Genomic DNA, 16,474 nt, shown 5'->3' with positions numbered 1-16,474 from the left:
TGTGTACATGAATGATTCTCTAAATGTCATATTTTTAACATTTAAAATATCGGTGTGTAATAACAATTACTGCTATTGTCTATTATTTGGCTATTGTCTATTTCTTAATAGATAATAGCTATTATGAGAGAAGAACCCTATTGTTGGTCTCACATCAATTATAATAATCACCTATCGGAAAATCTTATGGTTTGCAAAACGAATAAATCAAGAAACTTAGATAATTACAGAGAATAACAAAACTGGTCTTTCAAAAAATGCACTTATCATCGTCATTAATTAATGATTGTACTTGTATCTTTGTAATAACCATTATGGATATTGTCTATTAATTTGTTATTGTCTATTTCTTACTAGGTCATAGTTGTAAGCTATTATGATAGAAGAACTCTATTGTTGATCTCACATCAATTATAACAATCACCTATCTTTGTACATATGTAATTTCTTGTTTTGCTAGTATGAAGTGTTTATTCCTTTTTACTATAGAAATGACAGGCAAGTTTCTACCAATGTCTCCTACATGGTTTTTAATGGTTCAGGATTAGAGTGATCTTCGTGATTTTAACAGGTTGTTACTATATATATATATATATATATATATATATATATATATATATATATATATATATATTTATATGTGTGTGTGTGTGTGTGCACTTTTTTAATAATAAAAGTTTTGTAGATGTACATAAATGTTCAGTATGCTTATTTGTAAATAGCTATGTGTAAAGTTTATCCCTAATAACATAATGTGTATTGCACAATTTCCTGTAATATGCATAGTTCTATACCATAATAAGAAGCCCTTATAAAAAACAACAACAAAAAAAATGTCACAAACTTTCCACATATTTAGGAGTACTGAGAATACATGAGATTTATGTGAAATACAATCACTAACTTATCGTTCTAAAGTAAAACACAAAATTGTGTTGGGTGATTCTGTTCGGTATGACACACGTTTCAATCCTTTCCAGTATAACTTAGCAATTTCTTACCCAATTAACTAAAGTAAATGGAACACTTTTGCATAATGTGTGACAGTATGAGAATGATGCCCACAAAGAGGATTGAAATATATTGACAGCAAAAAGCTCAAATGCTATAATTTCTATTTCTTAAAATTTATTTATTTTATTTACAGACAAAATTATGTAACATTTGATACGTTTTCATGTATTAGGAATGTTATATCTGTAAACATGAGTGGCATCCACTAACAGAAAATCTGTGATCGATTTTGGGCAGCTATCTAACTACTAAGAATTTCATAAAGTTTTGTAAACAACTTTTTGTTGAGATTATTTTTCACAAGAATGTTATTGAGTGATCAAAACATTCAGCATTTCCTGTTTTGTTACTGGAGTGATCAAAATGTTCAGCATTTCTTGTTTTGTTACTGGAGTGATCAAAATATTTAGCATTTCCTGTTTTGTTACTGGAGTGATCAAAATATTCAGCATTTCCTGTTTTGTTACTGGAGTGATCAAAATATTCAGCATTTCCTGTTTTGTTACTGGAGTGATCAAAATGTTCAGCATTTCCTGTTTTGTTACTGGAGTGATCAAAATATTTAGCATTTCCTGTTTTGTTACTGGAGTGATCAAAATGTTCAGCATTTCCTGTTTTGTTACTGGAGTGATCAAAATATTTAGCATTTCCTGTTTTGTTACTGGAGTGATGAAAAGTTCAGCATTTCCTGTTTTGTTACTGGAGTGATCAAAATGTTCAGCATTTCCTGTTTTGTTACTGGAGTGATCAAAATATTTAGCATTTCCTGTTTTGTTACTGGAGTGATCAAAATGTTCAGCATTTCCTGTTTTGTTACTGGAGTGATCAAAATGTTCAGCAAAGAGACAGAAATCAGGATCAGGTCATTGTGTACACTTTTTCAAAGTTCTAATACTTTAAGTAAGAAGTGATGTCACATGAATTACACCATAATGTATGGTTACTAAGCATCATTTGAATCTGAGCAGTATTTTTTGTGAATACAGAAACAAGCTTCGCACAGAATATGTATGCATTCCGAAATGTAGGTAGCATTCCACGTAATTCACAATTTGAAACATTTTCTTTCTCTTTTGTCAATTTTGTATTCAATCATTTTATCATGAATTATAATCTCAATCATACCACTTCTTTCTTTTCGCTAAACTGTATGGATTCAGGTGCCGTCTGTTTAGTCATCAGCGTAACAAGACTGATCTTCTGTGCCACTGCACAGAAAAGAACAATCGCAAAGATGACAATGTAAGTCACGACCTTTAAGACCTTTAGACTGCGTTGTTCATGAACATCCCTTCCTTTCGTCTCTCTTGCGATGATTTGGAAAATATCCCAAAATCTGAAAATATTCAAAAATTATGTCTCAGGGAGTTTCAGACATATTAAGTTACAAACATAGTTTCGTGTGGCACAGTAGTGATAGGATACCATAGTAAATTTGCATGGCATTATAATCTTGAAAAAAATTAATAAAATGTTACTAGAGAATAAGGATGCAGTGATCAATGTTACAAGCCAACAACATATTGAACATTTTGCATTGGCACTAGTACAGGTAGTTGTTCAAAATAACTTTAAGGCTGGGATTAATCTCATCTTCTTTCCTAGGTATGCACTTTTCTATGGACATAAACAATATAATTAAATTAAACTGTGATGAAAATGAAACATTTTCTTCTGATGTTATTCATACATATAACCATGCAGTATAATTATATTTATTAAATGTATTTAATTATAAAAAATAACTTTGTGATTTAACAAAATTTCCCCTCACAATGCACTCCTATAGCCAGATTGTCGTATTTACATGATTACTTCGAGAATGGCAGGTGCACTGCCCTAAAACAGTTTATATCATTGTATTCACTGAATTCATTAATATTGACAGCATCAGAATAATATTTAAGAGTCCATAATGAGAAATGTTCTTTGTGTTGTGTAATTCAATATATAATATTTTTCATTATTTGGAATTGATTTCCCTACAATAATAAATAAGTACCATAAAAAGTTTAGACTAAAGCATCATGCATGTGTATGCTCATGCATTATTGTTCACTACTATAGCACATGCATCAACTTTTTTATACTGATGTATGATCCATGAACACTCACAAAAGGTTAGTTCTGGACATTCCATCAACTTTATTATACTGATATATGATCCATGAACACCCACAAAAGGTTAGTTCTGGACATTCCATCAACTTTATTATACTGATGTATGATCCATGAACACCCACAAAAGGTTAGTTTTTGACATTCCACCAACTGTATTATACTGATGTATGATCCATGAACACCCACAAAAGGTTAGTTCTAGACATTCCACCAACTTTATTATACTGATATATGATCCATGAACACCCACAAAAGGTTAGCTCTGGACATTTCATCAACTTTATTATACTGATGTATGATCCATGAACACCCACAAAAGGTTAGTTCTGGACATTCCATCAACTTTATTATACTGATATATGATCCATGAACACCCACAAAAGGTTAGTTCTGGACATTCCATTAACTTTATTATACTGATGTATGATCCATGAACACCCACAAAAGGTTAGTTCTGGACATTCCATAAACTTTATTATACTGATGTATGATCCGTGAACACCCACAAAAGGTTAGTTCTGGACATTCCATCAACTTTATTATACTGATGTATGATCCATGAACATCCACAAAAGGTTAGTTCTAGACATTCCACCACTTTATTATACTGATGTATGATCCATGAACACCCACAAAAGGTTAGTTCTAGACATTCCACCAACTTTATTATACTGATGTATGATCTTTGAATACCCACAAAAGGTTAGTTCTAGACATTCCTTCAAAAGCTCATATATTGCCATTCAACGAGGCAGCTTATTATAGTAACCTATGATCACAAAACGTTTAATGGAACAAGGCATCTGCATGTAATATCCAGTGCTTATTTTTCAAATTAAAATGTGGACGTGGGATTTGATGCAACCGTATGTGATTCTCAGATGATGGACAATGCTCAAGCTTTCCAATGGCTCACTAAAAGAATGGTTCTGATTGTGTTTTAGAACCTGCATTAACATTCCTGGGCTCATGAAACAACCTGTGTCATTTATTTGTTTCCACATTCCATTCGGAGATAGATGAGATGCTTGTAGAATACCTTTCATGTAGAGTTCATTGTCTCACTCTAAAAAAGTTCATGGTTTCTTAAATGCCCATTGGCGCATCTCGTATTTGATACTTCAGTTTGATTTCATGTATTGCAATATAACGTCAAGTTTCTGTCAGCCCCTAATTCATCAAAAATGCTTTAATAAGATGGGATAGACAATAAGAAAAGCAAGACCATCTCTAACTGCTGCTTGAGTCAATAGTCTGGTCCTAGCTGTTGTACTTTGCCTAATTGACATACAGCAACATACAATTCTAGGTCACCTCGTGGGATGAGTAAATGTGGCAGAACATATGGCGGTCAGTTGGGATCACGATTAACTTTAATTTCTTTCCTTCCTCTCTGTGCAAGTTTAGGGGCTCTTTCTGAAGAAGGTCACTAGGTGTCCTTCATCTCAATGAAATGTTTCTGATGCATGCAAATCTTTACATCTATTATACTGACCACTCTCCTGTTTCCAAAAATGATGTTTTCCAGTTGCATTTTTCATGTAATTATATTTGTGGTAATTATAAGCAGCCCATAACCAGGTACAAATTGACTGAATTTTGTATAATTTTGTTGAACAAAATTTTCAATCACGCCTTGAATTAGCATAATTTGTTTTTCTAATCCTCTGAAGGAAGGTCATTTTATTGTATTGAAAAGTTAACAAAACAGCCAGAATCCTCTATATGCACATGCCATATATTTTTATTTTTTTGTTTTAAGTGGAGGGTGGCTGGTTAGATGGATACCATAAAGAAGAAAAATAAAAGAAATCTTACTTAGAACAACGTATGTTATTTTTAAGAGATAACTAGTAAATATTAAGCAAACCATAAACATGTTATTAACCATATTAAATAGTTGACCGACTTTAAAGGCAGTTAAATTACAAAAATAAGTTACAGTATTTAATATGTTTCTCCATGCTTCCTTTGATGGCTGTTAAAACTATTGATATAGTAAAATCTTTGAAACACCTATGAGTTCCAGGCAAATGATGACACGAGACTCTACATCATTTATCAGGTGGAACCTGAACGAGATATAAAATTGCCACATTAAATTATTGATATGCTTACGGTTTATCTTTTTCTGGTTTCTTCTTTTTCCTTCGAGAAGCATCTTCTGAATCATTTGTATCCCTATTTTCGTCAATGGTTACGGGTGGAGACGGCGGACGGTCCTTTCCACCTTCAACCTTTACAGTATCTTTAAGGTTTGTAAACTTAAAGCCGAAATGGCTTTCTGAACTTTCGCTTGAGTTTGACCCAGTTGAAGTAGACTGTATAAAAAAATACATCTATTACGCATCATGGAATAAAGTTTGACGTGTTTCAACCGGAAATGTGAACTAAGGTGCGCATCGCTAACATAAATACCTATATGAGTAAAATGAAGTTGATGGCAAAATTAACTGTAACAAGTTAATGTGTACTCATAATCAATGCAAAGGTCACTGAGAACAGTCGCAATGAAGTTTCTAAGGAAATATTTGCAAAAATTTAAAACACACATCTGTATTATATTTAGATATAGCATGCTGCTGATTAACGAAACAAATAATAAATTTACAGCACAATTATTTGTGTTGTAAATGACACCGATTCATGGATTCATAATAACACTTGTTTCAAGATGATACCTTACATTGTAAAGAGCATTTCTTCAAAATAAAATCCTTCATTTCCCAATTGAAATTATCTCTAAAACTATTGGATTGTACCATTCCTATTATCTCTAAAGCTTTTGGACTGTACCGTTCCTATTATCTCTAAAGCTATTGGATTGTACCATTCCTATTATCTCTAAAGCTATTGGACTGTACCATTCCTATTATCTCTAAAGCTATTGGATTGTACCGTTCCTATTATCTCTGATGCTATTGGATTGTACCATTCCTATTATCTCTAAAGCTTTTGGACTGTACCGTTCCTATTATCTCTAAAGCCATTGGATTGTACCATTCCTATTATCTCTAAAGCTATTGGACTGTACCATTCCTATTATCTCTAAAGCTATTGGACTGTACCATTCCTATTATCTCTAAAGCTACTGGACTGTACCATTCCTATTATCTCTAAAGCTATTGGATTGTACCATTCCTATTATCTCTAAAGCTATTGGATTGTACCATTCATATTATCTCTAAAGCTATTGGACAGTACCATTCCTATTATCTCTAAAGCTATTGGATTGTACCATACCTATTATCTCTAAAGCTATTGGATTGTACCATTCCTATTATCTCTAAAGCTATTGGACTGTACCATACCTATTATCTCTAAAGCTATTGGATTGTACTATTTATATTATCTCTAAGCTATTGGATTTACCATTCATATTATCTCTATAGCTATTGGATTGTATCATTCCTATTATCTCTATAGCTATTGGATTCTACCATTCCTGTTATCTCTAAAACTATTGGATTATACCATTCATTTATCTCTAACACTATTTGATTATATATACCATTCATATTATATCTAAAACTATTGGATCATACCATCATTATTCTATCTTAAACCACTCTATTATACCATTCCTATTGTGTCTATTCTTCGCAAAAAATTATTTTTCTAAGTGTCAAAGTAACAATATAAACTAGAACACAATTTCTCGTCTAAAATGCCTTATTGCTTCAAAAATTAATGCCTCTCTCTGACTTGGTAAGTATTCTTACTGGAGACTCGAACATTACGGGATGTTGGACTTCTGTTTCATTTTCCAAGTCAAACATACGTTGCTTCTCTGCATCTTTTCCTTTTCTTTCTCTCTCCCGTTCCTGCCTTTTTCTTTCCTCCTCCTGAATCCTCTGTTCCTTCTGTTGTCGTTCATTCTCCTCCTCCTGCTTTCTCTTTTCCTGTCGTTTCCTTTCCTTTTCCTCCTCCTCCTTCCTCTTTCGCTCTTCATAGACAATTAGCTCCCCTTCCATCCAAGCTACAATTCTATCCTTCATAAAGACCTAAGAAAACACAGCTCGTACAGTTAGAATGTATATAAATCATATATATATATATATATATATATATATATATATATATATATATATATATATATATATATATGCATGCAGGTTAGAAAATATTTCATCTGTTCTCTGCCAAGATTAGGACTCGTGATTGCTAGTAAATGACACCCTTCACCTAACATATACACACCAGTCCTTGTTCCTTATTCTATCACAACTAAGTATACATCACCAAAAATGATGCAACTTAGTGTTATATGCACACGTGAATAGCGGACACACTTGCATGACGACCTAGTATTAATTTTCATCTATCTATAATTCTGAATTTATATGAAAGAAGCCAAAGTATGTACAGTTAGTTATAGAGAATTACATTAGTGGACAGGAACTTGTTGCCATATGTTACCAGATGTTATCATCAGCTGATCTATCTATCTATCTATCTATCTATCTATCTATCTATCTATATATATATATATATATATATATATATATATATATATATATATATATATATATATATATATATATATATATATATATATATATATTATTGGTATGGCTACACTTAGCATCAGTATTTTGAGGGAATTTACTCAATGGATATTATATTGATGGACTGGGTACAGCGTGTAACATAATTTCATTTGTTTATTATTTTTTTCCTAAGTCAACATTTGTTCATTATTTTTTTCCTAAGTCAACATTTTCACCAAAATATTCAACATGATAAAAATTGAAAATAAAGACATAACTGTTATTTTGAATGACACGGCCAAACGTTTGACTGACATTGCAAGTAAATCCTGCATGTAAAGGTTTAAAAGTCTGTTTTTACCATGGGTATGTCCGTCCTTACAAAGTATTATTTTACTTCAAATGGACATGCGCAAGGTAGTTTTTCAAGTATTTTTTTAGCAATCAGCTATAAATGAGTCTTCAAAGGCCTCACTTAGACCTGTGGAAGAGTCTGAAATAAATATACCACAGTCTCCGGAAAATATTTTGTTTCCGTGATGCATCTGGTTGGTGTGTTTCTCTGAAAGGGATAATGTTGTTAACAGCCTAGATTTATTTTTTACTAGACAGCTTTGGACACTTGTCTTAGGTTTGTATAAAGACCGGACTTATGTTTTAGTTTTCTACACCCTTGTCTGTAAATGCACTTTATGTTTATCAGTTCCTTTTGTTGAGGATCAGCTTATTTGTGCTAATACGTTTGATGAAAAGGCAACGTTCTAACGTAAGGTTGTTGAGTACATGTTTAGGAGGATAGCTGGTACGTAAGATATATTGATAGGAGTCAGTTAGTTTGTAATGCCAGTCAGTTTTCACGATTCAAGACCGTAATATCGATCAAGGATCCATGAATATATTCGACTTGTCTCATCTATTTAATGCTAATTGATGGTGGAATGGAGATTGCTAACAACTGCAAGCAACTGTTGGAGTTGCCCCTATGTACATACATATTTGCCCTCCCCAATTTCACCAACTTAAAACTCTTGCAAAAATGATTTTTGAACTAACATATCTAACATATCTATGAGTGTGCAGGCATAGTAGGGGGGCACCATTTGGACACCCAGTTAGCTACATGTTAAAGATACATTTCGTCATTGAGCACATAGTGATTCATATTCAAATCATGGGGTAGAATCATGGCATGAAATATTTGTGTTGTAGAAAGCAAAGGGAAGGCGAGGATGTTCCATGCATCGTGTAAGTGCATATGAAATATTTGTGTTGGGGAAAGCAAAGGGAAGGCGAGGATGTTCCATGCATCGTGTAAGTGCATATGAAATATTTGTGTTGGGGAAAGCAAAGGGAAGGCGAGGATGTTCCATGCATCGTGTAAGTGCATATGAAATATTTGTGTTGGGGAAAGCAAAGGGAAGGCGAGGATGTTCCATGCATCGTGTAAGTGCATATGAAATATTTGTATTGGAGAAAGCAAAGGGAAGGCGAGGATGTTCCATGCATCGTGTAAGTGCATATGAAATATTTGTGTTGGGGAAAGCAAAGGGAAGGCGAGGATGTTCCATGCATCGTGTAAGTGCATATGAAATATTTGTATTGGAGAAAGCAAAGGGAAGGCGAGGATGTTCCATGCATCGTGTAAGTGCATATGAAATATTTGTGTTGGGGAAAGCAAAGGGAAGGCGAGGATGTTCCATGCATCGTGTAAGTGTATATGAAATATTTGTGTTGGGGAAAGCAAAGGGAAGGCGAGGATGTTCCATGCATCGTGTAAGTGCATATGAAATATTTGTGTTGGGGAAAGCAAAGGGAAGGCGAGGATGTTCCATGCATCGTGTAAGTGCATATGAAATATTTGTATTGGAGAAAGCAAAGGGAAGGCGAGGATGTTCCATGCATCTTGTAAGTGCATATGAAATATTTGTGTTGGGGAAAGCAAAGGGAAGGCGAGGATGTTCCATGCATCGTGTAAGTGTATATGAAATATTTGTGTTGGGGAAAGCAAAGGGAAGGCGAGGATGTTCCATGCATCGTGTAAGTGCATATGAAATATTTGTGTTGTAGAAAGCAAAAGGAAGGCGAGGATGTTCCATGCATCGTGTAAGTGCATATGAAATATTTGTGTTGTAGAAAGCAAAGGGAAGGCGAGGATGTTCCATGCATCGTGTAAGTGCATATGAAATATTTGTGTTGTAGAAAGCAAAGGGAAGGCGAGGATGTTCCATGCATCGTGTAAGTGCATATGAAATATTTGTGTTGTAGAAAGCAAAGGGAAGGCGAGGATGTTCCATGCATCGTGTAAGTGCATATGAAATATTTGTGTTGGGGAAAGCAAAGGGAAGGCGAGGATGTTCCATGCATTCTGTAAGTGTATATGAAATATTTGTGTTGGGGAAAGCAAAGGGAAGGCGAGGATGTTCCATGCATCATGTAAGTGCATATGAAATATTTGTGTTGGGGAAAGCAAAGGGAAGGCGAGGATGTTCCATGCATCGTGTAAGTGTATATGAAATATTTGTGTTGTAGAAAGCAAAGGGAAGGCGAGGATGTTCCATGCATCGTGTAAGTGCATATGAAATATTTGTGTTGTAGAAAGCAAAGGGAAGGCGAGGATGTTCCATGCATCGTGTAAGTGCATATGAAATATTTGTGTTGTAGAAAGCAAAGGGAAGGCGAGGATGTTCCATGCATCGTATAACTTGGTGATGTGCATTATGGATGAGTGAAACAACAATGAAGATACACACACGAAAGAGCGTATGGAACATAAGTGGCTCTAACAAATATGGCGATACATGAGAAATCGATAATTGAAGCTACAGAAAATGCCATGTTAGCGACGCAGAACTAAAAGGTATGACTCCCAAAACACATTCGCTTTGTAACGGAGCACCACCTAATTACCCCCCAAAAATTATATAGTAGTCAGATATACTTGCACAGTTATCTCCTTTATACATCTAAATGAAGCTTCCAAAGAACCACATATTGTAATTGTAATATAGATTCTTTTTCTTTCTTTGTTACTGAAAGCTAAACTTATATCCATAATGCAAATCTTGGTGCGGAAAAATATAATTTGCCCTTTGCACCATATGTTCCTTGACATAACTCTCGTAACTTTTCCATTCCAAGTGGTTTAGCGCTATAGCAGATTGCATTCACATTATGTGTCTCATTTATAATAATTCCATTTCTAGAGATTTACTTGTGTCTAATGTTATTTCGTTTGTAATGTTTTAACTTTAATTAAGTTTAAACCTCAATATCACAGTTTTTCTGGTCTGTTCCTAAATGCGGAGTTTGTTCATGTGTGTGACACCCTTTTTTTAATTGAGTGTCTGTGCTTGTTCTTTTGTTAACCCTGTTAATGACTTACCTACCCCATGGCAAATTTCCAACTTCTGTATGATTATATGATATCTGAACTGATTGTTTCGATTACAAATTTAAAGATAAAATAATTTTCACTGTTTTGCATGTGGAACTGTTATGAATAAGTCTGTCATTTTTTCAAAATGACTAAGACAAAACATGGAGGCATTAATGTTAAGATGGTCCTTGGCATGTGTATGTAAAATCGATTTTAAACCGCTTTCCATATTGGATCAACTAAAAATAGCTATCCTTTGCACATAATGCATTTATTAACTATGTCAATAGATTTACATAATTTCAGATAAAGTTTACAAGAATATTGATTGGCCTCTATTCAGCCTAATGTTAAGTAATGACACGGCATACTAAAAGACTTTCACGCATTTCTACCTTTTCTTCTCTTGAGGTTCAGTCCGTATGAATTTATGCATGCTTTACTTCCTGTATAATATAATGTAAAAAGTGAACAGGTAACCTTTGTGTCTATCTAAGTCATAAGACAAATCTTATACGTTTATTTCATCTAGGTAGATGCCAAGCTGAAGGCATATGCTATGTGGACTGAGCTGCAGCATTTCCCATTAATATAGCAGTGATCTTGCATTCTGTTGTTACCTTATTCCTCACAACATATGTGAGTCTCTGACTTTCTAGAAAGCCATACTGTTGTCTCTATTCAACAAAATCTAAGTCGGATAACAATGTTCCTCACATGTCTCTTCCATCTTACATTGGTACTCGGTAGTGAGCAAATTTGTATGTGTGTGTGTTTGTGTTGCTTTGCTGGCATAGTGCAGGCAGGGCTTTCCACGTGCACTTTTAGTACATCAAAATCTGCATATATGATTTACTTGACGCTCACCTGTAGGTAGCGGTTCTACATGATTAGAAGGTATTGCCTCGCTACTGTAAGCACACACGCTAAGGCTTTTTGTTAATGCAGCTGCAATTTTCTGTATGGAATTCCAATAGGTTGGCTCTGCTGATGACGTGTATGAACACGCAACAGATGCACTTATTCTTATTGTGTTTGCTGTAAGTTCTAAGTAGGCTGCAAGAGCTCTATAGAATCCTGCCACGTTTTGTATCTCTCTAATGCACAGTGGATATAGGTCATTGCTCACACAAACTCCGATATAATGCACAGTGGATACAGCTCAAGCTCACAATATCTCTATTATTCAACGAAAACTCAATGGCTGTAAAGTCAACCATGCTGAAATGCTGGCTATACACTTTTGCCCTATGATCACCTCTTGGACTGCTAGCAATGGCTCTTCTTTCCATTAATAACTGACCGTTGGTGTACAAATATGACCACGTACATGACATGGATGGCACATTGACACCTCTACTTCAAGCATCAGTCAAATACCCATCTTGACCCATCGTCCTTGTATTCTTCAAGGCAGATTATGTTCGTTGTCTCATTACCTCATTATCGATACTCCGGTTGGGACGAAACACACCCCCAGGTCCCCCCTCCCACCGTCTCACGTCAGATACCCAAAGCTGTCAAGATGATCCTCCCCCCCACCACCTTGTGAAAGACCAAACCAGTCCCATTACAGATGCTATCTTTGGGCGTTTTAATTATACTTGTTTTCTATTGTTTAAGAGGGGCTATTCTGATAGTCAGCACATGCATGTGTTTGTCTGTAAAAGCAAAGAACAGCAAACATACCTGAGCACTGTATACTTGAATAACCATTAGTGCAAAATCGCAGTATTTAAGTTTAGTAGATGCTTTGATACATCTCAGCAATACTTTCACACCTTATACTGCTGTGTTAAAACACATACCATTGTTTTCCCCAGTCTGTAATCACGCTGATATTCCTGATGAAAATGGCGCAATATTTCGACTGTTGCAGTCTTGGCATTGATGTCCTTTCTACCAGCGACTGGCCAAACATCCCCATACCTAAATTCATATATATATATATATATATATATATATATATATATATATATATATATATATATATATATATATATATATATATATATAGACACACATATATATATATATATATATATATATATATATATATATATATATATATATATATATGTAAACAGACAGACATACATACAGATACAGAGAATGTGTGTCAGTGTGTCATATATGCATTCGTGTAATACATTTGTTGAGAAAACATTTGTCCTGGACGAGACCTAGCTTTTGTATTAGCTGGATATCTGATACTGTCTGGGAATATGCCAAGAGACAATAGTTCTTTTGCAGGCAGTGAGTCTCATCTTGCCAATTTGTATTTACTGTTGACATATCTTCAGGTCTTAAAATGACTATCCAAATGGATATATTTTACCATATTGGCACAAAAGCTTCCATTCAAACTAGTCAGTCAGGCCCTGTTTTTTTTTCTCAAGTAAACGGGTGCTTTCGACTGAAAAAATTGGGCCCGTGCAGTTAATTAGCCTTGCTTAAAATCGATTGGTTTAACTAATTGTGCAGAAAAATGCCAAATTAAACAGTAAAGGCGGCATGAAAGTGATATTATTTGTTTAATGTGCCAGACACAATGGCTTTATTTATTTTATTCGCAGAATAAATATAATATAGCTCAGCCACAACTAAGGACAACTCATGAAAATATGCAAGATGTCACAACCTGGATAATATCATTGTCCTCGAAAATGTGTGATAATGTACATTTTTGACGGTACACTGAGTCCAGTGTAATCGGATTTTTGTCTCTTTAAAATAATAATAATAATAATAACAATAATAACAACAACAACAATAATAATAATAATGTTATTAATATGAAGAATATTTTATTTATCAGAACATTTAGAGTATTTAACATCAAAAGCGGTAAATATTATATAAAAGAATAATACAATGGTATATGCATCAGTTAAACTTGGAATCCTTCCTGAAGGTCTAACTCAAATGAAATTTCAAATTAATTGATTTCATTAATATTGGAAGAAGGAAGAAGGAAGAAGCGCAATATAAATGTAAACAGTAAAACCTGAAATCTAAATACCCTTTGTTTGTCTGTAATGTAATTATGAAACATGAAATTGAGTTTACAGTGTAAATATAAACTTCTAATTTCAATAGGATATGCTTTAATTCACAATGCACCCATATATATATATATATATATATATATATATATATATATATATATATATATATATATATATATATATATATATATATATAAATATATATATATATACCTAAACAGGACGATCAAGAGCATAAAAGCTAAGGAAAAGTATTAATGAAATGGCCCCCGATCTCCACGATCACGATGTCCACGATGTACACGATGATTAAATAGCAGTTAGAGATAGTATAGGTAAGGCCATTAACAATCTTTGATAGCATGCCACACTTGTTCCAATGCAGAGTGTTTACAGAATAATAATTTAATCTAGAAAATAGCAAAGATGATGGAAAGGATCTATTTATAGAATCATTCAGGTAACAAAGATGACGGAAAGGATCAGTTTAGAGAATCATTCAGGTAACAAAGATGACGGAAAGGATCAGTTTAGAGAATCATTCAGGTAACAAAGATGACGGAAATGATCAGTTTAGAGAATCATTCAGGTAACAAAGATGACGGAAAGGATCAGTTTAGAGAATCATTCAGGTAACAAAGATGACGGAAAGGATCAGTTTAGAGAATCATTCAGGTAACAAAGATGACGGAAAGGATCAGTTTAGAGAATCATTCAGGTAACAAAGATGACGGAAAGGATATATTTATAGAATCATTCAGGTAACAAAGATGACGGAAAGGATCAGTTTAGAGAATCATTCAGGTAACAAAGATGACGGAAAGGATCAGTTTAGAGAATCATTCAGGTAACAAAGATGACGGAAAGGATCAGTTTAGAGAATCATTCAGGTAACAAAGATGACGGAAAGGATCAGTTTAGAGAATCATTCAGGTAACAAAGATGACGGAAAGGATCAGTTTAGAGAATCATTCAGGTAACAAAGATGACGGAAAGGATCAGTTTAGAGAATCATTCAGGTAACAAAGATGACGGAAAGGATCAGTTTAGAGAATCATTCAGGTAACAAAGATGACGGAAAGGATATATTTATAGAATCATTCAGGTAACAAAGATGACGGAAAGGATCAGTTTATAGAATCATTCAGGTAACAAAGATGACGGAAAGGATCAGTTTATAGAATCATTCAGGTAACAAAGATGACGGAAAGGATCAGTTTATAGAATCATTCAGGTAACAAAGATGACGGAAAGGATCAGTTTAGAGAATCATTCAGGTAACAAAGATGACGGAAAGGATCAGTTTATAGAATCATTCAGGTAACAAAGATGACGGAAAGGATATATTTATAGAATCATTCAGGTAACAAAGATGACGGAAAGGATCAGTTTATAGAATTATTCAGGTAACAAAGATGACGGAAAGGATCAGTTTATAGAATTATTCAGGTAACAAAGATGACGGAAAGGATCAGTTTATAGAATCATTCAGGTAACAAAGATGACGGAAAGGATCAGTTTATAGAATTATTCAGGTAACAAAGATGACGGAAAGGATCAGTTTATAGAATCATTAAGGTAACAAAGATGACGGAAAGGATCTATTTATAGAATTATTCAGGTAACTGCTTTAGAAACTTAATAATTGAATATCATACTTCAAAACATCACACATCCAAATTTTCATCAGACAGAACACATCACTCTGTGTGCAACATCTGTGAGTGATGCACATTAGAATGCATAATTGGTCCAACAAACACTGTATATTGATACATAATTATTTGTAGCACCTGTGTGCAACATCTGAGTGATGCACATTAGAATGCATAATTGGTCCAACAAACACTGTATATTAATACATAATTAGTTGTATCACCTCTGTCTCTCTGTTTCTCCTGATGGAATCGCAATTGCAATCAACGTAAATCATATGCAACAATCAAATGAAGGTCAGTGAGATTCATATGGTAAGAGACTACACTTATATTCCATTACATGCCATACAAGGTACATTGTAATAGTGACTATACGGTTCCATTATGTTGACACCTTTAATGATTAAATGCATATAATGAGAGGGTGAAGATCGCTCAGGATAAAGTATTCTCCATTAAAAACTTAGAAATCATTGCAATATTTCAGTTGTTCTTTTTAATCACAATTACTTTTCAACATGTGTCCATCATTTTTGAATCCATCACACCTCACATAAAACTGTCACTCTTTTCAATGTAATTATCCTGTGTAGTTTAAATCTATATGTATATTAATGGGATGTTTACAATTTAAAAACTGTACCTTTTGATGAAGTCAGTGTATGTTTTTCTGTGCATGAAGCCTGCCTTCCGTATTTTGGCAATCTCAGACACACCATTATATCTGAGTTGATCTGTCACAACATAGTCTGTAAATTCTTCGGGGCGCAGGTAAACATTTGGTTTCAAGCATCTGTCAGTTAAGAC

The 16,474-nt window shown here is 34.0% G+C and overlaps 1 protein-coding gene across 1 annotated transcript in view; it reads right to left on the bottom strand.

Annotated features, from left to right (window-relative positions):
* LOC149792383 (uncharacterized) overlaps positions 1-16,474 on the bottom strand; it is a 76,166-nt gene that overhangs the window by 21,427 nt on the left and 38,265 nt on the right. Inside the window, exons 16-20 of the mRNA XM_089970968.1 lie at positions 16,311-16,460; positions 12,810-12,930; positions 6,858-7,139; positions 5,254-5,456; positions 2,140-2,350 (exon numbers count right to left, since the gene is read on the bottom strand). Coding sequence (XP_089827094.1) covers positions 2,140-2,350; positions 5,254-5,456; positions 6,858-7,139; positions 12,810-12,930; positions 16,311-16,460 — 967 coding nt within the window. The remainder of the gene's footprint in view (positions 1-2,139; positions 2,351-5,253; positions 5,457-6,857; positions 7,140-12,809; positions 12,931-16,310; positions 16,461-16,474) is intronic.

Source organism: Sinohyriopsis cumingii, chromosome 9 (genome assembly GCF_028554795.1).
Source record: "Sinohyriopsis cumingii isolate HCF-2022 chromosome 9, ASM2855479v2, whole genome shotgun sequence".
Taxonomy (NCBI): domain Eukaryota; kingdom Metazoa; phylum Mollusca; class Bivalvia; order Unionida; family Unionidae; genus Sinohyriopsis; species Sinohyriopsis cumingii.
The sequence above is the reverse complement of the archived record's forward strand: the minus strand, read 5'-3'. Positions and strand labels throughout refer to the sequence as shown.